The sequence below is a fragment of the Vombatus ursinus genome, unplaced genomic scaffold (assembly GCF_900497805.2).
Source record: "Vombatus ursinus unplaced genomic scaffold, bare-nosed wombat genome assembly UNPS02014768.1, whole genome shotgun sequence".
Classification (NCBI taxonomy): domain Eukaryota; kingdom Metazoa; phylum Chordata; class Mammalia; order Diprotodontia; family Vombatidae; genus Vombatus; species Vombatus ursinus.
In genome coordinates, this window is record NW_020954546.1 from 14,295,467 (window position 1) to 14,318,081 (window position 22,615).

Consider the following 22,615-nt stretch of genomic DNA (forward strand, 5'->3'; position numbering starts at 1 on the left):
AGTTGACTGGGCTGGGGAGGGAGTACGGGGAGTCCTCCAACCACCTCTTTACACTTGGTTATCAGGTTGTTTAGGAAGGGGATTGGTCCCTGAGCCAGGAAGATCTGGGTTCAAGTCCTGCCTCTGATACATACTGCCTGCAGGACTGGTCAAGTCACTTCAAGTCTCAGTTTCCCTAAGACTGTAAATTACAGAGAAGGTTCCAATCTGCATAAGCAGAAGGAAGTCCTCATCCCTCATCCCTCATCCCTCTCCCCTCTCTTAGCCAAACCTCCTTTCATCCCAGAACGTCCCAGAATATTCTAGAATGTCCCGGAATGTTTCAGAACCATGGTTTCCAACATGGTGGGGGAAGATATGAGGATCCTTTTACCATTTAAAAATTGACTTTGTTGTTGCCTTTCCTCAATTCATTTCCCAACCACTCCCAGACCAAATTGTACTTGTGACAACAAAAAGCAATTAAGCAAAAACACTGGATACAGAAACTTCATCTGATAACATATATACTACTCTGTCCCAGTCATCCCCCACCTCCCTATAAACATCATTTTTTAAATAAAAAATTGTGCAAACCTTTCTTCCCTCTACATGTACTACTGGCAACCACTGATTGATGACCTAAAACCCCTATGAATTCAGCGATGCTTTTCAACAAATTTGTATTTTGCTAATCCCTGTATCATTGGCATGCATTAGGAAAACAGCATGGTTTACATGACCAGATGTATTACTCATCCAGACTCCAGAAGGCAGGCTTGCCAAAACCCAAAATGGTGGCACTTGGCGCGCATATGGATTTTGAGACTATTTGAAAGAATGCCACGCCCTTGCCCCCATGTGATAGAATGTCCCCCCTGTGGCCAGCTATGATTTCATGACATGAACACAGTCTGCTGCATAGGATGACATACACATATAACATGTAACCCAACATGGCATGAGAGAACACACTTCCCTAGAGCTTTTATTACATCCCAACATAAGAAATAAGGCTGATCTTGTAACCAGTCACCCATGAGGGCAGGGTCTTCAAAATGGTCACATCAGGAAGCTGTACATTTATTTCATGGATGCTAGATTCTGCAGAATTCTGCTCTAGGGAAGGCCTTCAGAATCTCCCCTCTGGTGATGGCCTTCAGAGCGAGTCTCCTCAGTGGTTACAAATCTCCATCCTGAGAGGATAGAAAAGATTTTGGAAAGAGCCTCCGGTCACTGAGAGGCTCTGCGGGACCACAGCAGCACACCTGATTAAAAAGAGAGGAGACCATGAAGTTACTGCCAGGATTCCTTTCTCATCTGGCTTCTAAGCTAACTGAAGGCCCTTCTCCCCTAGAGATGGAGCTGAGCAGGAAGGAAGGGAGGGGGAGGGTTTATGTAAGAAGAGGAAATCCCCCTGGGGTTAGCTAATGGAGTAAGCCCAGGGCCAGGGACCAGCTGGGCCACCTTGCTTCCCACTGCCCCCAGTGTCTCTACCACAAGTCCAGCCACTCCCCTGAGGGCTGAGAACATCTGGCTTTGGGTCCCAGAAGGGGCCCAGCCCGGGCCAAGGGCCAGATGGGGTAAGAAGGCCTCAACAGCTGAACCAGACACAGAGTCAAGGCAGAGTCCCAGCACCTCTGGGCCTTGGGATGGCTGGAACCTGGGCATCCAGGACGGATTCCTCTGCCTACTCCCCACAGTCCCCACCTCCTGCCCTCCTGCTCCCATGTCATTGTGTAGATTAGAATTCAGAGCCCAGCTGACTTCAGAAAAACCTGGAAAGACTTGTATGGTCTGATGCTGAGTGAAGTGAGCAGAACCAGGAGAACATTGTACACAGTAACAGCCAATTTGTGTGATGACTAATATTGATAGACTTAGCCCTTCTCAGCAATACAAGGATCTAAGATATCTCCAAGAGTCTCATGATGGAAAATGCTATCCACATCCAGAGAAAGATCTGCAGAGTCTGAATGCAGATCGAAGCAGACTATTTGCTGTTTTTCTCTTCTGTTGTGTTTTCTTCCCTCTTTCTGGTGGTTCCTCCTACTGGTTCTAATTCTTACCTACAACATCACTAACCTGAAAATACGTTTAATAGGAATATATAATATGTAGAGCCTATATCAGATTACTTGTCATCTTGGGGAGGGAGGTGGGGAAGGAGTGGGAGAAAAACTTAAAACTCAAAAGCTTATGGAAGTGATTGTTGATAATTCAAAATAAATTAATTAAAAAAAGAAAAAGAACTCAGAGCCCAGGAGCTCCCCACTCAGGGAGCCCAGATCTTTGGAGGCTGTGGCATGGGGTGGGACTCTTATTGGGTTTGGCTTCCCATCCCTCTAAATTCCCACTTCTCTGGACTGGAGACAGGGCCATTCAAATGGCCACCCACTGTACCTTACAGTTTATTTACAAAGGATGCCTTGGTATGGTGAGAAAAATAGACCTGGGTTCGAATCTCACTTCTCTGTGATCTTGGGCAAGTCACCTCTCTGGTACTCAGTTTCCTCACCTACAAAATGAGGGAGGTTGGACTGGCGGCACCCCACGCACCTTCCAGTCTGGGCCTAGGGTCTGTGGCTTCTAATCCCTTCTCTCGTGTCATCGTCCCAACAGCCCTGGAAGGGGGTGGTAGAGGGGTGGGGCGGGGAGCAAGTGCCCTTCGACACACGAAGAAATAGAGAAGCTGAAGAGGCCAGTCAGAGCCTGGGTCTTCTGCCTTCTGGTCCAGGTTGGCATCATCCGCCCCACGCACACACATGTACCACACAGACACAGAGGCATCTGTCCGTAACAAACAGAAATCCTCTCTTCTCTCTCTGTCTCTGTCTCTCTCTTCCTCTCCCTCTCTCTTTCCCTCTCTCTCTGTCTCTTTTTTCTCTCTCCATTTCTCCCTCCCTCCCTCTCTCTGTCTCTTTTCTCTCCATCTCTCCCTCCCCTCCTCTCTCTCTCTCTCTCTCTCTCTCTCTCCCTCGCTCCTATCTCTCTCTTTTTCTTTCTCTCCATCTCTCCCTCCCCTTCTCTTTCTCTCTGTCTCTGTCTCTCTCTCTCTTTTGCTCACTATCTCTCTGTCTCTTTTTCTTTCTCTCCATGTCTCCCTCCTCCTCTCTTTTTCTCTCTCTGTCTCTTTCTCTCTCTCTCTATTTCTCCTTCCCTCCCTCTCTCTCTTTCTCCAGGTCTCCCTCCCCCCTTTTTCTTTCACTCTCTCTTTCTCTTTCTCCATTCCTCCCTCCCTCTCTTTTTCTTTGTCTCTCTTTCTTTCTTTTTTCCCATCTTTCCTTCCTCTTCTCTCTTTCTCTCGCTTTCTTGTCTTTATCTTTCTCTATTTCTCCTTCTCCCTCTCTTCCTCTATTTCTCTCTGTTTTTTTCTTTATCCCTCTCCCCCCAACTCGGTCTCTCTCTTTCTCTCCTTTCTTTCACTTTCTCTTTCTCTCTACATTTCTCCCTCCCTCTCTTTCTCTCTGTCTCTCTTTCTCACTCTTTCCCCATCTTTCCTGCCCCTTCTCTCTCTCACTTTCTTTGTCTCTATCGTTCTCTCTCCATTTCTCTTTCTCTCTCTATTCCTCTGTTTCTTTCTCTCTCCATCTCTCTCTCCCCCTCTGGCTCACTCTCTCATGCATACACACATGCATGTGCATACACATGTACACATACAGAGTTGTTAGAATGGTGAGAAATTGAAACAATAGAGATAGAAGAAATGATGAGAAACTGAAAGAAGAACCTAAGGTCATCCAGGCACCTGCCCCTCCCTGAGGGCCCGGCCCCTTCCTCCCCCCTCAGCACAAACAAATTCTCCTGCCAGTGGCTTCCTCTTTTCCCAGCACATAAAAGGCTGGGGGGTGCCCCGAACTTTTCCAGCCATAGCTCCGTCACCAGCCCTCAGCCTCAGTGAGTCCTGACCAGCTTGAGGAGGGGATTGCAGTCATGGGGGACCCTTTCATCAGGCACATCGTCCTCCTAGGCTTTGAGAAGCGTTTTTCCCCCAGTCAGCACTATGTGAGTACAATCCAGGGCTGGCCTTGACCCGTGGGCAGATCAGTCCAGCAATTGCCCCATGGGGCAATTGGAGTGGGGAGCCTTCAGCCTTCTGTCCCATCACAATGCCAAAATTTCACCACTGAAGCCTGAGGGTAGAGGTCACTGGTGTCTTTTCTGGGGTCACAGGATGCTCTAAAGCTGGGAGGGATCCTCAGCACCATTTCCCGGAGAGTTTAGGTGACTTTCTTACCATCCCACGGGGTGGGGGGGGGGGATTTCATTATCAGAGATTAGATTTGAACCCAGCTCCCCCGACTCCAGAGTCGTCAGTTGCCACTGTCCAACTTTGTCTCCTTAGACTTCTCACTTCCTCCCAGGGCTTAGCACTTAGTACATACTTAATAAATATTTCTTGACTTGAATTTAATTTAATTGAATTGGACACTGTTTTGTTTCTTATAAACACCCCTGAGAGGGGTTTAGTTTAAATCATTACCTGTCATCCACATCCATCACCAGCTGTGTGACCTGAGATAAGTCACTTAACGTCTGTGAGCCTCAGTTTCCTTTTCTGACTCCAGTTTAGCCTAGATCGTCTCTAAGGTTCTTCCAGCCTTGAATCCCATGAACCAGCGGCAGCTCCCTGGCTCTTGGTAGGGTTATATGTCTGGAGGAGAGAGAAGGGGGCCAGAGAAAGGGGGCCGCTAAGAGGGGAAGCAGGAGCTACAAAAAAAGAAACCCGGATGTCCCAACTCTGCCTCCCTGTACCCTGTCGCTACTTCTGCCTTGGGTGGTTTTTTCCTTCCTGTCCGTCTCGTTTCCCCCGCTGAGCTCCTAGAGAGCATAAATTGCTCTTTCCCCCCATCTCCGTGCCCACCGGAGCAACCTCTAGCCAGAGGCCTGATGAAAATGATCTACTTGCCTCCTTTCCCCTTCCCCCAACCCCACTGCACCCTTCCACTTTTGCCCAGATCCTCCTATTTATTATCGAAGCCACCCTTAAGAAAGGAGCTAGAAAGCTACGGGGAAGGGCTAGATGGATGGCATTCTCCACTCCCACCACCCTTCTGCAGTAACCTTGCCTGCTGACTCTTTACTCCATTGGCAGTTGGCTAGCCCTAACTATGGACACTAAGCTTAGGCGTGCCCTTCTCCTTTCTCCAGGTCTACATGTTCCTGGTGAAATGGCAGGACCTCTCAGAGAAGGTGGTGTACCGCCGTTTCACAGAGATCTACGAGTTCCATGTGAGTGTGGGCCCAGAGGGGTCCGTGGGGCAGGGGAAAGAGGGAGAAGTGGGAGGAAAGACCCTAAAGGGCTCCATCCCTATCTGACCACTGACTGGAAGAAAAAAAACCCGAGATATATCCATTATAGAGCCAACTCTTAACTAGCCAAGGGAAGTTTTCACCTCTCAATATGAATGAATGACTGGAAGAATGAATGAATGTTAAAGGTTTGTTAAATGCTTAAAATCCGCAAAGCACTGTGCTCATTTGGTATAGATAATCCAAAGTAGCAGATAATTCTCAAACACAGGGTAATAGCAATCTTCAAACAAGCCCCTAATCATCCTTTTGAGGCTCAGAAAAGCCTTCTCTCACTTGAGGGACAGCAGAGTGACCTTCCTGAGTGGTACAATAGGACAGCGTACTGGACCTGGACTCAGGGAGACCTGAATTCAAATCCAATCTCAGGCTTTTCCTGGGCAAGTCATTTAACCTCTGTTTTCTCATAGCTGAAGTGGAGTTAGTAACCACACCGGCCTCCCAGGAATGTTGTGAGGGTAAAATGAGATCATATTTGTAAAGGGCCTAGCAAACCTCAAAGTGCTATGCAAATGTTAGCTATTATTAGTATCTTTGACTTGAGACCGTAGTAAAGTGAGTTTGCTGTTTGCAGATTGAGAGTGAGGGGAAAGTCGTCTAAGAAGCATTCTGGGGTATGAAAGAAACAGGTCCAGGGTTAAATGGTTGTCTCGGACCAGACACTAAGTGTGTGGTACCACCCCTCCCCCCTTCAGATAACTGTAGAAGGTCTACATTCCTATCATTACTTAACAGGTTGGTCAGCTGGGCACGGGCTGCCACCCTGGTTCCATTAAATTGATGGCTGCTGTCCTCATTAGGGTCTGTCAACACACCAATGTCTATTTCATCAGGGTGTTGTTACTCTTCTGCTTTTTGGGTCAAGGCTTTAAAAAGGCTGTAACTTCCCTTTGAAGTGCTAATAAGACCTAAAAAGGATGATTCAATATATATGTTGTATCCAACTCTCCATGACCCCATTTGGGGTTTTCTTGGCAAAGATACTGGAGTGGCTTGCCTTTTCCTTCTCCAGCCCATTTGACAGATGAAGAAGTGAGGCCAACAGGGTTAAATGACTTGCCCACACAACTAGTAAGTGTCTGAGGCTGAATTTGAACTCAGGTCCTCCTGACTCCAGGTCACTAAGCCACTTAGCTGCCCCATCTACATAGCCATCACTTTCCCACCTGTGCATTTCCTTAGGCTCTTTCTTGTGCCCAGAATGGCTTCCCCTTCCTCTCTATCCACTGAAATGCAACTGATCGGGGGGCAGCTAGGTGGCGCCCTGAAGTCAGGAGGACCTGAGTTCAAATCCGGCCTCAGCCGTATAACACCCACTAGCTGTGTGACCCTGGGCTAGTCACGTAACCCCAATTGCCTCACCAAAAAAAAAAAAAAAAAAAAAAAAGAAATGCAATTGATCCAAATACTAACTCCTTTCCCCCGAAGCAAAAGCGATTTCTTCCTCCTGAATACTCTCAGAGTATCTTGTTTATCTCTATTTTGCACTTGTATCTTCTTTTCTATTAAAGCTATTTGTTCAAGCATGTTATCTCTCCTACTACTTTATAAACTCTTTGAGACAGAGACTGTATGAATCTTACAAATCTTTACAGAACCTAGCACAATATTCTGTACACAGTAGGTGCTTAATACAGGTTTTTGGAATGGAATGAATATGATCAACCAGCATTCATTAAGCACGAACTAGGTTGCAGGTACCCTGCTGGGCCTGGAGATAACAATGCTAGAAATGAAACAATCCCTGCCCTCCAGGCGCTTACATCTAATTAACCCATCAACAACCATTAATTAAGTTCCCATCAGTCAAGTGACAAGTATTTACCAAGCCTTCACTAAGCACCAGGCACTTACCAATAGCATTGTAGCTGTGGGAGCAGAGAGCTGTCGGAAGCAGGGAAGAAATGACTTGGCTTTTCCTATTTTCTCTCCTTTTAGAAGCTGTTAAAAGAAATGTTTCCCATTGAATCTGGACAAATCAGCTCAGAGAACAGAATCATCCCCCATCTCCCAGGTAGGCTCAGCTGAGGGACGGAGAAAGGAAAGAAGTAAAATCTTGTTTTACTTACTGAGCTTGGGTAGCTTTTGGTCGGAGGGAGAGGTCTCTATATCCTGAACATCCTTTCCTTAGCTCTTAGTTTCTTCTTCTGTAAAATGGGTGAATACTACCTGCTCTGTCTATGTGGCAGAGTCGTAGTGAGGATGAAATGGGAGCCTCTATGTGGAGGTGCTTGTAGAAATGTGTAGGGGCTGGCTAGCAGCACGGGCAGCCTGGGGTTGAGGATGGGCCGCTGAATCTGCAGGCAGAAGGACCTAGCCTCCCATTCTGCATCTGGCTCTTACTCGTTGGGTGGCTCCGGCAAATCACTTGCGCTCTCTGTGTTTCATGTCCCTCTTTGGCAAAATGGGTGTGAAGGCATCGGACTGGACCTCCAGATTACTTCCCCATTTTAAGTCCACAATCCTATTATTATTAGGGGTGTGGGATACACATGCGGTCATCTGAAAATGGAGAGACAGTTGCGAGCTGTGTCCATGCTCTGGGGCAGGGAGGTGCAGTAGGTAGGGAGACAGAGATGCTTAGGGATGGCGCTGATTTTTGGTCTCCTGCTCCCTTTGGGGGGTCTTTGTCCCCAGCGGGTCCTTTCCCAGGGGCCTGAGCGTAGCTCTTGGACGTTTGACAAGGGTTCCTTGGGTTAAGCTAGCTGCCTTGGGAAAACCCAAGGCTTGGAGAGAGCAGAGTCCCCAGCTGTCCTTGGCTGCCTAAGGTTTCAATTCCCGCCAGAGCTCAGGGCCCCCCCGAATTCAGGGGCAGGAGAGCATTAAACCAATGTAGAACCACTGGGCTTAGCATTCAGCAGCAACGGCGATTGGAAACAGGAAGCTGCCGGGCGGCTTGCGGCCTCGTCCTCCAGGCCGTGGGCCATGTGAGGTCCTCCTTGGTTCAGCCTCCCGTGGCCGCCCCCGTGGCGGCCCCCGAGGTCGCGTGTTACCGCTCTGTCTCTCTCTGCCCGGGTTTCACCTGCTGTTTGTGGGGCTTGAGCTCTGCTGGCTGACAGTGGAGGGTAAGGGACAAAAAGAGGAAGAGAAAAGAACAGCAAAAGCCACTCAAAACCCACGGGGAGCTGGATGTTCGTGGGACAGGAAGCCAGACAAGCACTTTCAGCTTGCTAGTCTGGGACTGAGGCGGGGAGGACCTTGGCCAAGTTCACAGCAAAGTCAAGGCGAGGGCCCACTCCGCCAGAACACCAGCATCACAGGCTCAGAGCAGTTAGAAAGCGCACCGGATCCCAGGAAGACCTGAGTTCAAATCCAGCCTCAGATACTTAAGGGACCCTGGGCAAGTCACTTCATCTCTGTTTGTCTGTTTCCTCAACTGTAAAATGGAGATAATGACAGTACCTACCTCCCTGGGTTGTTGTGAGGATAGCATGAGATAACATCTGTAAATTGCTTAGCACAGTGCTTGGCACACAGTAGGCGCTATATAAATGCTCATTGCCTTCCCTTCATAGGTCCAGGGCTGGAAGGCAATCCAGAATCCATCTAGTTTAACTCCCTCACTTTATAAATAAGCAAACAGACATCTAGAGAAGTTACAATACTCACTCAAGGTCACAGCCAGTGATTGGCTGAGGTTGGATTTGAACCCAGAACCTTTGCCCCCAGGCTCTTTTCGTGTCCAAATTTTCTTCCATCGCTCACCTCTCTGTTTGCTGTCTTTGGCCACTTGTCTACCTAGCCCCGCGATGGTTCGATGGGCAGCGGACCACAGAGAACCGCCAGGGCACACTGACTGAATACTGTAACACTTTGATGAACCTGCCCACCAAGATCTCCCGCTGCTCCCACGTTCTGGAGTTCTTCAGAGTAAGACCCGATGACCTGAAGCTCCCCTCGGACAACCAGTGAGTGACCGCTGCCCACCTTTCCTTCTCCGCCCCACTCCCTGCTGGGGGAGGGAGGAAAGACTGCAGGGTAGGACCTGGAGTACCAGCCAAGCAGATGTACCAGGAGGTTTTCAAAAAATCAGTGCTAGGGGCAGCTAGGTGGTGCAGGGCATAGAGCACTGGTCCTGGAGTTGGGAGGATCTGAGTTCAAATCCTGCCTCAGACACTTACTAGCTGTGTGACTCTGGGCAAGTCACTTAACCCTATTGGCCTCAGTTTCCTCATCTGTAAAATGAACTGGAGAAAGAAATGGCAAACCACTCTAGTATCTCTGCCAAGAAAACCCCAAATAGGGTCCTGAAGAGTCAGACATGACTAACTGACTAAAAAAAGAAAAAAAGAGAAATACGGTGGAGAACACAGGTGATGTGAAACCAAAAGATACTCACAAAATTTCATTTAAAAAAGAAAAAAGATACCTCTGGGAGGGGGGTAATCAAATCTAGGGCAAGGATTCTTAACTTGGGGTCTCTGAATTTGTTTTTTATATGTTTCACAAATATATTTCGACATAATTGGTTTCTATATATTTTTTCTTTTTTTTTTTTATGGAGGTAATTGGGGTTAAGTGACTTGCCCAGGGTCACACAGTTAGTAAGTGAGGTTGGATTTGAACTCACGTCCTCCTGACTCTAAGGCCGGTGCTCTATCCATGTGCCACTGAGCTGCCCTGTATATTCTCTTGGATGCATTAACAGCATGATTCCGAGAAAGGTTCCATGGCCTTCGGCAGACACTGCCCAAGGGGTCCATGAAACAAACAAGGTGAAAGGCCGCAGACCCAGAGGAAAGGCACATCTGTCTTCCTCCTGGCTCTGGTTCTAATCCGATCCGTGTCTCCGGCTATCTGGAAGCTCTTCCCTGGGTCTACCTCAAGACCACGGGCAGTAGTGAGGGCGGAGTAGGGTGTGTGAAAGAGGACACGGGCGTGCCGTGAGACAAGGCATTGGTCCTCTTCCTTGCAGGGTGAAGAAGCCAGAGACCTATCTGATGCCCAAAGATCTCAGGAACAATGCCTCGGGTGAGAAACACAAGGGGTTCCTCAGGGGATGGGGAATGTCAAAGAAGGAAGGGATGGGAGAAGCCTCACCCAGAGGCAGTCATCCGGACTCAAGGAGGGGGAGGGCCTTCCACCGGGAAAGGGCATTCAGCTTGGTGTTCCCAGCAGCCCTGGGGCCGTTATCAGCCCTCCAGAGGCCTCCGCCGAATGAATGAATCCCAGAGCATCCTAGTGTCATCCCTCTGGAGGGAGAGGGTATCTTAGCGGCTGCCACTGGTCCATCCCTTATTTTACAGAAGAGGAAATTGAGGCCTAATGAAGATTATAGAATCATCAAGTTAGAAGGGACCTCAGAAAGCGTTTAGTCCAACACCCACCCACCCCCACCTCCCTTTTCCACTATTTTATGGAGCACAAAATGGAAAAGAAGTGAGCCGCCAAAGGTCATGCAATCAGTAAGTGTCTGATGTAGAATTTGAACTCAGGTCCTTGAACTCTAGAGCCAGTGGTCTTTGCACTGAGCTATGGCTGCATTGCCCGGCATTGAGGCTGAGTTTCTGGAAGGCTTTGGAATGTAACGGAAGGACCACAGAAGCCAGAGGCTGTGGGTTCAAATCTTGCCTTTGCCATTTGCTTATCTCGGTGACCTTGGCCAAGTCACTGAAACCTCTCTGGGCCTCTGTTTCCTTGTCAGTAAAATTAGGGGGTTGGACTAGGATTCAGCAGTTCCTCACCTTTTTGTCGTGGACCCCTGTGGCAGTCTGGTGAAGCGTGTGGACACCTGTCTCATAGTAATATCTTTTAATGCCTAGGATTCCATAGGAAATAAAATATATTGAAATAGTTATCAAAATATTTGAAACAGAAATCCAACAAGCTCACGGACCCCAGGTTAAGAAACCCTGGTAGATGAGCTGTTAAGTCCTTCATGCTGGATCGTTGATCTGACCTGTGTGACCTTGTACAAGTCACTTAATCTGTCTGTGCCTCAGTTTCCATTGGACTGGATGACCTCTAAGGGCCGTTCCAACTTTGGGTTATTTGGCTTCATCTGAGAACAAGCAGATCCTCTTTACGTCCCCACACAGAAGGAGGAAGAGGGGAAGGGCAGCAGAAACAAGAGAACGTGCTGGGGTGGAGGAGGGAGGGCAGCGTGAAGGCCTGTCCGCCTTCCTCCATCCTTTCTGGTACCTGGTGTGAGCGGGGGAGCGGTGGGAGGAGGCCGGGGTGCAAAGGGGAGCCCGCCTCCCTCCCTCCTCGCTCCACCTGCCACCCGAACCCCTCCTTCTCATCTGTCTTCTCTACTGCCCGCAGATATCACTGGCCCCATCATCTTGCAGACCTACCGGGCAATCGCAGACTATGAGAAAAACTCCAACACGGAGATGACCCTTAAGCAGGGTGACTTGGTGGATGTGGTGGAGAAAGGACAAAGCGGTCAGTTCTCCCTCCCCCCCTTCCTTCTGCTTTCTTCTTCCTTCCTCTTTCCATCCCCCTCTCCCCACCCTGGACAAGTCCCATCCCCCGCACAGCCTGGGCCAGGGGGGCCAGGCCCCCTTTTACCCTGACCTCTCCAAGGGCCTTTGGGGCCTCATCAGAGGATCTGGTCAGTCATTCAATGCTTTTATTTTGTGTTTATGGAATTGATATGTCCAAGGGTAGTGGGGGGGGGCGGTGCCAGTGTATAGGAATGAGTCCTTATTTGCTTCCCCAAGAATTGAGGCAATATGGTGGTCTTGTCTGGGAGGCTCTGGGGGTTGCAGGTAGGGGGAGGGGAGAAAAAGGGCTTAGATGATCTGTGAATGTGGGAGTATGTCTGTATGTGAGACGTGGCTATGATACATGTGTGTATGTCTATCCATGTGTCTCTGTGGGGGAAGCGAGAAGAAGGGACCAAGCATTTATTAAGCACCTACTATGTTCTAGGCACTGTGGTAAGTGCTTTGATCCTCACAACAACCCTTTGAGGTAGGTTGCTATTATAATATCTATTTTACAGGATCACAAAGATATGTTGGGGGGGGACCCACCAAAACTCTGGACCTTGGAGTCTGGGGGCTTGAGTTCAAATCATGCTGACACTTACTAGCTGTGTGATTAAAGCAGTTGATTTCTCTTAGCTTCAGTTTCCCTTTCTGTGAAATGGGGATATAAGAAATTGCTTTACTTGTTTCACAGGGTTGTTGTGAAGTTCTATAGAGATGGGAGTTATTTGATAGTGAAAATGATGTGTTTGGCAGCTAGGTGGTACAATGGTTAGAGCATTGGTCTTGGACTTGGGACATCCTGAGTTCAAATTCAGACGTTTGTAAACTGTGTGATACTGTGCAAGTCATTTACCTGCTCTGTGCCTCAGTTTCCTCATCTGAAAAAAGGGGATAATAATAGCACCTGCGTCCCAGGGCTGTGGTGAGGATCAACTAAGATAATTTGTAAAGCTTTTTGCAAACTATAAAGCTCTATGTAAATGCTGGTTATTATACTTATTAATTTATTTTCCCTCTATTTATTATTCTCACATATAGCCAAGGACATGTTTATGTGTTTATATTATATTCATATAGCAAGGAGTCAATCTCATGATAACCTCTCACTACATGTTTGTGTATATTAGGGGACAGGGGGGACCAGTGTGGGTTTGTAGTTGTGTAAGGATTATGCTTTTGCTTTGTTTGTTTGTTTGTTTGTTTGTTTTTTTTGGTGAGGCAATGGGGGTTAAGTGACTTGCCCAGGGTCACACAGCTAGTAAGTTTTATGTGTCTGAGGCCGAATTTGAACTCAGGTCCTCCTGACTCCAGGGCTGGTGCTCTATCCACTGTGCCACCTAGCTGCCTCTAGGATATGCTTTTGAACAAAAGGCTGGGAAGTGAGTATGTGTCTCTGTGCTCGTGTTTCTGTGTGCACTTGTGAATGAGCAGTGGGCCTGTGGACTTACTATCTAGCATAGGACTCTGTTTGCAACCAGCCCTCAACAGACATGTGCTGAATAGTTCAATGGAATGCCTGTCTCCATGGGAAAGCTTGTACATTTGGGCATGTCAGCGAATGCTCCCACAGCCCACGGGGGTCTGGAAAGCCACGGGGAGGGATGTGGCCCTCACACTGCATTTGTGGCTCTGGACACAGGTTGGTGGTTTTGTCAAACGAAGGAAAAACGTGGCTGGGTGCCAGCTTCTTACCTGGAGCCCACAGACAGTCCAGATGAGTCTGAGGAACAGGAGCCCAATTATGAAGGTACTCCTCCTTCCCCTTCCCAAAGACACCCTCCCCCCACCTTGAAGGGTGGACCTTATACACCCAAGTCCACCTTAGTCTAAACAAGACAGGATGCAGCAGACTGAAGAGAGAAGAGTTTCTTCCTAGCCAGTGACTTCTCCTCAGAGGGACTCAGTCATCCATCCATCCATCCGTTCATTCACCCATTCATCTATCCATTAATTTAATCAATCATTCAATAATATCTGTCCTGAATTCTGTCCTAATGAAGTGAGACAATGTGCTATAGTGACAAGACACCAGATCTGGAGTTGGAGGAGCAAGGTTCTGATCTGGACTCTGCTACTTGTTAGCTGTGTGATCTTGGGCAAGTGACTTCCCCTCTCTGGGCCTCACTTGCCTCATCCATAGATTGAACAGGATGATTACTTAGGTTCCTTCTAGCCTTAGAGCATATGATCTATGGTGCAAGAGATAAAGATGGTCCCTACCCTCAAGTTGCTTATCTAAGAGGAGATAAGAATTTGAACCCAGGCTTAAAAAAAATTAATTCTGAATTCAACAAACATGAAAAAAAGGAGAATTTCCATGTACAGAACAGACCAGAAAAATAAGATTGTCCATGAAAACAAAGATTTCCATCACATTCAGCTGGTTTTTCTCTCCAAGAACATAACATGTAACTTTCAAAGCTATCCTATTTGTCTGTTTCCTTTCGGCCTTCCTTCTGTCCCTTTCGTGAATTAAAAAAAAAATTCTGAACTTAAACATGAAAAAAATCCAGAGTATTTCCCTACACACAGCAGAACGAAATTCTGTATGAAACCATGAATCTCCATTTCATGTTTCCTGCTTTTAAAAAACTATTTAATACATTCTACATCTCACTTTCAAAACTGTCCTGCTTGTCTATGCTTCCTTCTGAATTTCCTTTTGTTCTTTGCATTTTAAAAAATGTTACAATGTCTCTCTACTTTGGGCAGCATCACTACTAACTTGTCTTTCCCCTAATCCTAGCCCCTCCAATTAAGAACCAAGAAAAAGAAAGAAAGAAAAAAAAAACTCTTGTAACAAATAAGTATAATCAAGCAAAACAGATCCACCCAGTGGCAAAATCCAAAAATGTCTTTTTATGCACACTTTTTATGCACTTTGTTAGGAGGTAGGTAACATGCTGCATCACTGGTCTCTTGGATTGATCAGAATTCTTAAGTCTTTCAATGCTGTTGTTGTTGTTGTTGTTTTTAACGATGTTTCTGTTTTTTAATAAACTGTTCACCAGGTTCTGCTCACTTCACTGCACCACTTCAAACTAACGCTAATTCTCAGAAATTATCTCCTTTGTCATTTCTCGCAGTGTGATAATATCCCAATACATTCATATACCACAATTTGTCCAGCCATTCTCCAATTGTCTAAGGAACTCCCTTAGATTATAGTTCTGTTCTCTTCTTTCTCCTCCTTGCCCCCCCAATTCAATCTCTTTTTTGGATCAGCACATTCATTTCATTTGTCTTTATTCCCTCCCCAGTATTATTTTCCCTCCTGACCATCTCCTCCCTTCCTATTTCCTCCCTATTCACCGGCTGAGTTAGGTGTATTTCTATACCAAATTGTTGTGTGCCTTCAAACTACCTTTGTCTCTTTCCAATAAGAGTGCCATCTCCTCCAGCTCTTCCCTCCATGTTTGTATACTTTTCTTCTGTGGTGCCCTAATTATGAGAAATAACCGAGTTCCACCCCCTTTTTTCCATTCTAGATCAATGTATTCCTCCTTTTACCTTCCCTTCTCTTTTCCCTTTTTTAATCCCTTGGAACCAAACTAATCCCCCCACTCCTCCCCCCCAGGGTCTTTATTTTTTTCTTAGTTAACTCCGTTAATACTCTTTGAAGATAAGAAAGTTATGAAGGGACCCTTATTTCTTCTCCTCCTAGCAGAATGTTAGCACTACATCATCATACATTTCCTTCTAATTCCTCAAACAAACCTTACACTTTCTAGGTGTCTCTGGACTCTTGTGTTTGTATTTCAAGGTTTCTACTCAGTTCTAGTCTTTTCATCAGAAATGCTTGAAAGTCCTTTATTCAGTTAAGATCCATTTTTTTTCCTCTATAGGATGATACTCGTAGCAAGGTAAATCATTCTTGATTGTAAGCCTATGTTTTTCATCTTTTGAAATATTGTGTTACAAGATCTCTTTTCATTCATGAAAGAAACTGCCAGGTCTTGTGTGACCCTGACTCTGGTTCCATGGTACTTGAGCTGATTTTTTCTGGTTTCTTGCAGCATGTTGAAGCTTTTGTTTCATTTTGTTTACATGGGAGCTCTGGATTTTGGTTATGATATTCCCGTGACTTTTCTTTTTTTGTATTCCTTTTAGGAAATAAGAGGTAAATTCTTTCTTTCTTTACTTAGCCCTGTGATTCTAGTAAGACAGAGAGAGTTTTCGTTTATAATTGATTGAAATATAGTGTTCAGGCTTTTTTAAAAGTCATAGTTTTCAGAGATTCTAATGATTCTTAAATTCTCCCTTCTTGACCTATTTTCCAGGTCAATTTTGATATCAAATATCTTTATTTAATTTATTTATTTTAATTTTATGATTTTGTTCTAATATTTCTTGCTGTCTCATGGAATCACTGATTTCTGTTTCATCTCTTCTGGTTTTCACAGATTGCACTTCTTGGATAAAGTTGACCACTTTCCCTTCTAACTTATTTATTCACTTTCCAATTCTTTCTTCAAGAGCTTTCATTTCATTTAAAAAAATCTATTACTTCATTTTTTCTAGGTACTCATGTAATCCTTGTAGGAAATCTATTTTTTCTTTTTATTCTTTGTTCACAATTGTTATAGGGTTACTCACTCTAACTTTGGGGGAAGTCTATACATTTGCAATAATTTTTATATAGGTTGGTTTTTTTTTAATCTATTCATCTCCCCAACTTTAGGACTGAATTGGGAACCTGAGCTACTCCCCGCTGGTGTTTCCCTTGGGTTCCTGTACTTTCCTCCATCTTTTGGGGTTAAACAGACTCTCCTGGATCTTTGAGGTTCTAAGCGCTGGATCTTGAGGGCTCTCTCTAGCATTTTAGAAGCATTAGGGATCTTGAAGACCCTGGACCATGGCCATCCTGATCTGAGCTTAGCATTAGAGAACTACCATACCTCTTTGGACATTCCAAGGTCTCCCTCCTGGAGCTTTCTCAAAGGTTCCTCAGCTCTTGCTCTCTTTAGATCCCTCAAGCTATCTCTGGTCTCCCTGGGAGTCTACCCTGGGTGGGTACTGGCTTTACTGATGACCCCCATTCTTATTGATTCTGGCTGATCTTTTGGACAGTTCTGGTGGTAATCACTTATTATAAATTCTCATTGGATTTATTGATCATTTTGAACTTTAGAGTTTGACCTAGTTTGAACTTTAGAGGTTTGCTCTACTAGGTATATGGGAGATGGGCCATTTGAGCCATCTTGGACCAAAAATTGGGCAGCCATCTTGGTCAGAACCTGAGTAGCCATTTTGACTAGAAATTGGAGCCCATCTTCCCAGCTCCAAGTTGAGTGTCCTATCCACTGAGCCACAGTGTCTCTCTTATAAAGCCATGGAATTGAATAAATTCACCAAGAGAGGAAGGGTAGAGAGAAAAGAGGGCCTAGAACAAAGCCTTGGGGAGCACCCAGAGGGGAAGAAGGATGGACAAAGACGACAGAGGAATGGTGGGACATGTAGGAGGAGTAGGTCGTGTCACAGGCACCCAGTGAGAACCTCTGAGGAGGGCGAAGAGCACCTAGGTCCAGGTCAGCCTGTGGACAGGACAGGGCAGGGGAGGGGGAAAGATTGTGATGGTGGAACAGAAGGGAGAGATGGGTCTCAGAACTTTGTACCCATATGACCATCCCAGGTGAACCTTATGTCACCATCAAAGCTTACACTGCCGTGGAGGAGGACGAGATGACATTGAATGAAGGGGAAACCATTGAAGTTATACACAAACTGCTGGATGGCTGGTGGGTCATCAGGTAAGAGAAGAGGTTCAGTTTGGGGAGCAAGGGTAAGGGATGTGGGAAACAGGCCTAGTCAAGTCTTAGGGAAGACCGTTAGGGACTTAAGACCATTATTATTTCCCTGGGAAAGACTCTCAGGATGGAGTCACCAACTGGGGAGGCAACATGACATAGATTCAATCAACCAACTAATCAGTCAGCTAGGTAGGAAGTTGGTGGAGTGCTGGTTTGGAGACAGGACTCCCTGAGTTCAAATACTGTTTCATATACTTATCAGCTGTGCAGCTCTGGGTAAGTCACTTTAGTTTTCTGTGCCTCAGTTTCCTCTCTATAAAACCAGGGCGTTGGACTCAGTGGTCCCTTCTAGCTCTAAATTTATGATCCTTTGATCCGATCGATCTACCAGCATTTATTAAGTGCCTACTAGTGCCAGGTATTGTAGGAGTCACTGGGGATTTAAAGAGACCTGGACCCAATTTGGCATCAGGAGACCTGGATTCTAATTTCTGCCTCTGCCACTAATTCACTGTGAGACCTTAGGCAAGTCACTTCCTTTCTTTTGGAGTAAATGATCTGGAAAGGAGCAGTTTAATAGTGGCTCTGGATTCAAATCTCTCCTCTGTGCCCCTGGGAGAGTCCCTTCATTTCCTGAACCTCAGTTGCCTCGTGTTTAAATTGAGGGGGTCAGTCCACATGTCCTCTGAAGCTGCCTCAAATTCTAGATGTAGGATCCTCTCCGGCTCCACCATTTTGTGGCTCTGTCCCTAACTTGCTGGGTGACTTTGGGCAAATCCTAAACCTCTCTGGGCCTCGGTTTTCTCATCTGTCCAAGAGGCATAATTAAACCCTGCCTCCATTTAAAGGGAGCGATCCCTTTGCTGGGGATCTCCCGTTCATCCTCTTGGAGACGCTGCCTGTCCCAGGGATCCTGCCTGGGGAGTATTTCATGGGGCCGTATGATTGTAGGAAAGATGAAATCACCGGCTTCTACCCATCCATGTACCTCCAGAAGTCTGGGCAGGACAACACCCAAGCCAAGAACCTCATCAAGAAGAGGGGGGCCCCACCCCGCAGGTGAGAGTCCTCCGGGGGCCCCTTTGTTTGGGGCGATGGGATGGGAGGCTGAGCTTGTAGGAAATCAACCAGGGCAGCTGCACTGGGCACTGTCTGAGTGCCAGCTTGAGGGGAGGCAGGAGAGGAGAAGAGACTGGCACTGCCCTCAGGGAGCTTACAGTCTGCAAGACTAACATGCAGAGCTCACTGCCCATACCTACATAACTGGCATGTGTCACAGAACCCCAGGAATCACGTCTTAACTTTTCAGATATCACGGACACATGTGAGTCAGAGAACCTGGGTTCCCATCCTGACCTTGTCACTTAGTGCAAGGTCATGCAGGTGCATGACCCTGGGCAAAGCGCATCATTTCCATGGGCCTCAGTTTCCTTATCTGTAAAATGAGGGGTTAGACTACGCTCTACCTCCAGGATCCTTTGAACCCCGGGAGGGGTCTGCGCTAAGGGCCAAGGGAGGAGCAGCCTCTCTGGGATGCCAGGGGGCTGACAGTCTCCAGCTATGCCTCTGTCCTATGAGCCTGCGACTGGAGTAAGGCAAAGAGGGGCCAGCCCTCAGGGGGGAATGAGAAGCCCACGTGAAGGGAGCCCCAGGAGCCGAGGGCATGGGGTTGAATCTGAGAGGACTTCCTGCAGGAGGTGGGCTTGATACCCACACTCTCCCCACTCCCAGGTCCTCCATCCGCAATGCTCAGAGCATGCACAAGCTTGCCCGGAAGCGCATCAGCCAAGATTCTTATCGGAGAAACAGCGTCAAATTCATCCAGCAGCGAAGGAGGATGAGGCAGCTCAGCGCCCCGAAGGAGGACAGCCAGCCTGGTGAGTGTCCCCCCTGCGGCCTTGGGGGGGGCCCTGGTGCTAGGAAAGGGCTTGGAGGTCAGGGGGGCCCGCTGGAATGTGGCAGAGGCAGTGTGTCAGGGTGGGAGGAGCCCAATTAGGAAACCAGGGCCTGGGTTCAAATCCTCCTCCGGGCCTAGGAGCATCTAAGAGGCCCAGAGAATAGGCGCTGAGCAAGGCTCTGGTCCCCTGGTCTTCTCCCTCCCCACCCTCTTCTCACCCTTTCAGGCCCCCTTCCCCCATCCTTAGTCCTTCCCAGTCTTTGTTCCTTTCCCTTTTGTGAAGCCGCTTCCAGGCTGTCCTCCTCCCTGTCTCCTTCTCATTCCTCCCGACGCAGAGGGTTTGCAGTCTCACGCATAGGTAGAGCAGGTGGCTGCCCAGCCGGTGATATTCTCCTGAATAGGGGAAGGCTCCGTAAAGACCTTCCCAGTGATGTATACAATTCTACCATTACAGCATCACTGCCTTCTTGGGCACCTATTTTAAGCAGCTCCACATTCAGTCCCCAACAGTGGGACTGAGCTGATCAGCCAGTCAATGAACAAGTATTTATTAAGCACCTACTGTGTGCCAGGTACATGGTGGGGGTGCAAGTACAAAGAGTAAGACAATCCCTACTGGCAAGAAGCATCCATTCTCCAGGACAAGACAGATACAGGTGGAAAAACGGTCTGGGTGGGAATCAGTGGGATGGGGGTGGAAGGGGGTGACAAATTTCCCCTTTCACATTTTGCTGAGGGCCGCTCTGCCAGCAACAAGCTTGTGTGGCTTGCTCTTACTCGCTGGCAGGGGATCCTGGGTATGAGAGAAGGAAGGAAAGAAAGAGGGGAAGATGCTATTTCTCTGTTACCCACTGCCTGGTTTTCACTGGGCTTGCTGTGTGCTAGAGACCTGGCCTCCTGATGACAGGGGTGGTGCCCAGGAAAGATTGTGCAAGGCCTCACAGAGGTGAACAGGGCATGTGATGCCCCTCTCTCTGTTTCTCCTTTTTTCCCTCTTTCCTTCCTTCCTTTCTTCTTTCTTTCTTTTTTCCTCTCTCCACTTCCTCCATCCTGCCTCTCACTTTTCTCTCCCTCCTCTCTCCTTCTCTCTCTCTCTCTCTGTCCCTGTCTGTCTGTCTCTCTCTCTCCCTACTTCCTCCATCCCACCTTTCACTTTCTTTCCTCTACTTCCCCTTCTCTCCCCCTGTCTCGCTATGCCTTTTCATCTCTATCTCTTTCTCTCCATCTGTCTCTCTATTCTCTCTGCCTTTCTGTCTCTCTGTCCCTGTCTCTCTTTCTGTCTTTTTCTCCATCTCTCTGTCTCTCCCTCTTTCTCTCTCTCTGACTGTCTCTTTCTGACTCTGTCTCTCTCAATCTTCACTACCAGAAGAGTCCCCGAAGGCGCCCATGAAGCCCCAGCCAGCTGTGCCTCCTCGGCCCAGCCAGGACCTCATTCTCAACCGCTGCAGTGAGAGCACCAAGAGAAAGCTCATGACATCGGCCTGATGCCCAGCCTCCCGGACTCTCCCGGGCCCCAGAAGGCCGGGTTGGCACGTGATGGGAGGACTTTATACCGCAGCACAAAGTCACAGGGCCAGGCAGGCTCCAGCTGCCCTGTTCTCGCCTTGCCCTGCCAGCATTGACCAGCCCACTTGGGGAGCTCCTCTGTCTCTTGTTGCACCTCGGTCTTCCTCCTCCTCCAGGGAGTCTCCCCTGATCCCAGCTGGCCCCTCTTCCCTCCTCTTTGCTGCTGTGTACATATGTGTGTAGTCACTGGGAACTGTCTGCTTCTGTTTTCTCCCCACCTCTAGGCTGTGAGCCCTGGAGGGCAGACGCTCCTGCCCCTCGGAGCTCTCTGTACTGCCCAGTCTCTTGGCAGCCGGCCCTCAATAAACACTGGTTGAGGAGTACGAAGGGGAGAGCGTTAGTGGCCCTCCCCAGTCTCTGCCCCCCCCACCCCCCCTCCACTCCCCCTCCGCTCCCCAGCCGGGGGCTCTGGGGACCTGCCAGAGGGGGAAGTTGCAGGAGTTTGGGGCTGGAGCGGGGCCTATTACACACAGCCTTGGCCAAGAACAGGCTTGCGAAAGGCCGTCCTGCACAGAGGTACTTCCTCCTCAGCCGGTCTGCCCAGAGCGTGCTTGTTGCCTGGGCAGCCTCCGTCCTCCCCCTTCCTTTGCTTCCCCTGCCCCATCAAGCTTCTGCAGACCTCCCTCCTCCCTCCAAGGTTCTGGGGTGGAGGCAGGGAGGCAGGGAGGCAGGGAGGCCGTGAGGCTTGGAGCCCTGACCTCAGAGGGCCGACCGTGGGGTCTCCAGCCACCTCCTACCTGAGTTTCCTCTTTTGTAAAACGGGGGCGCTGGAGCAAACGGCTTCCCGGGACCCTTCTGGCCCTAGGTCTGTGGGGATGCTCTCGCTCCAGCTCCGGTCCGCCTGGTGATGACCCCAGAGTGCACACGGCTGCTCATGTGAGACCCGGTGCCTGGGTGAATGTGAAAGTGTCTGTAGGAGTGATGGTCTACACGTGGAGGGCTCTGAGTGTGGAAAGGGGGTCGTGTCTGCGTACCTGAGTGTGGCAAGTGCCCATTTAGAGAGCCACAGGAGCTGAGTTCAAATTCTGACTCTGCCACCTTCTACCTTGGGCAGGTCACTTAGCTTTGGGCCCGTCCCCTCAGCCTTGCAGGGAGGGTGGCCTGGGTGGGGTCTGAGGTCCCTTATGACTCCGGAGCTGACTGCAGTGTGAGGTGTACAAGTCCCGGGGGGTGTTTCCCAAACCTGAATGGATTCCCCCCTTCCATAGCTCACTAAAAGCCTCTTTGGGGGTCCCCTGCCCCCAGGTCACTCAGCCCTAGTTCCTTGCTTGCTCTGGGGGAGAGGGTGTGTCCTGGCCACACAGTGCGGACTGGCTGATCTGCTTCTAAGAAGGAAGCTGGCCTGTCTGGGTAATTCCCACAAAGGACTGTTCCACGGGGGGCCTTTCCCTCCTCCAAGATGGGCCAACCCTCAGTTAGCTTCCTCCAACAGCACATCACCAATGGACCCCCTGTCCCCTCCCCTGCCCTGACACATCTTTTGGGGATTCTACCATTTGCTACTTGGAGTGACCTTGGCCAAAGTACTCCCCCTCTCTGGGCCCCAGTTTTCTTATCTATAAACCGAGGCGATCAGACTCCATTGCCTCAGAGATCTCTTCCAGCTTCCAAGATCTGATGACAGGATTGATTCCTTCCTCTGCCCCTTATTACATGATGCAGCTGGGTGGTGC

At 48.4% G+C, this 22,615-nt stretch overlaps 1 protein-coding gene and 1 long non-coding RNA gene across 3 annotated transcripts; one reads left to right on the forward strand and one right to left on the reverse strand.

Annotated features, from left to right (window-relative positions):
- Positions 1-941: 941 nt before the first annotated feature.
- On the reverse strand, positions 942-8,167 carry LOC114043266. 2 transcript variants are annotated; one of them, XR_003569072.1, is made up of 4 exons: positions 7,362-8,167; positions 7,147-7,233; positions 4,463-4,633; positions 942-1,247 (listed from the first exon to the last, which is right to left on the reverse strand). It is a non-coding gene; the product is annotated as an uncharacterized LOC114043266 (long non-coding RNA). The 2 variants fall into 2 exon arrangements; XR_003569071.1 differs by lacking the exons at positions 7,147-7,233; positions 7,362-8,167 and having other exon boundaries at positions 4,463-4,714.
- On the forward strand, positions 3,796-21,269 carry NCF1 (neutrophil cytosolic factor 1). Its single transcript, XM_027862336.1, has 11 exons — positions 3,796-3,984; positions 5,131-5,211; positions 7,231-7,306; positions 9,035-9,200; positions 10,208-10,263; positions 11,557-11,679; positions 13,369-13,476; positions 17,362-17,479; positions 18,431-18,538; positions 19,211-19,356; positions 20,743-21,269. Exons 1-11 carry the CDS (start codon positions 3,913-3,915, stop codon positions 20,859-20,861), a joined length of 1,173 nt encoding a protein of 390 aa, XP_027718137.1. The 5' UTR covers positions 3,796-3,912; the 3' UTR covers positions 20,862-21,269.
- The last annotated feature ends 1,346 nt before the right edge of the window (positions 21,270-22,615 follow it).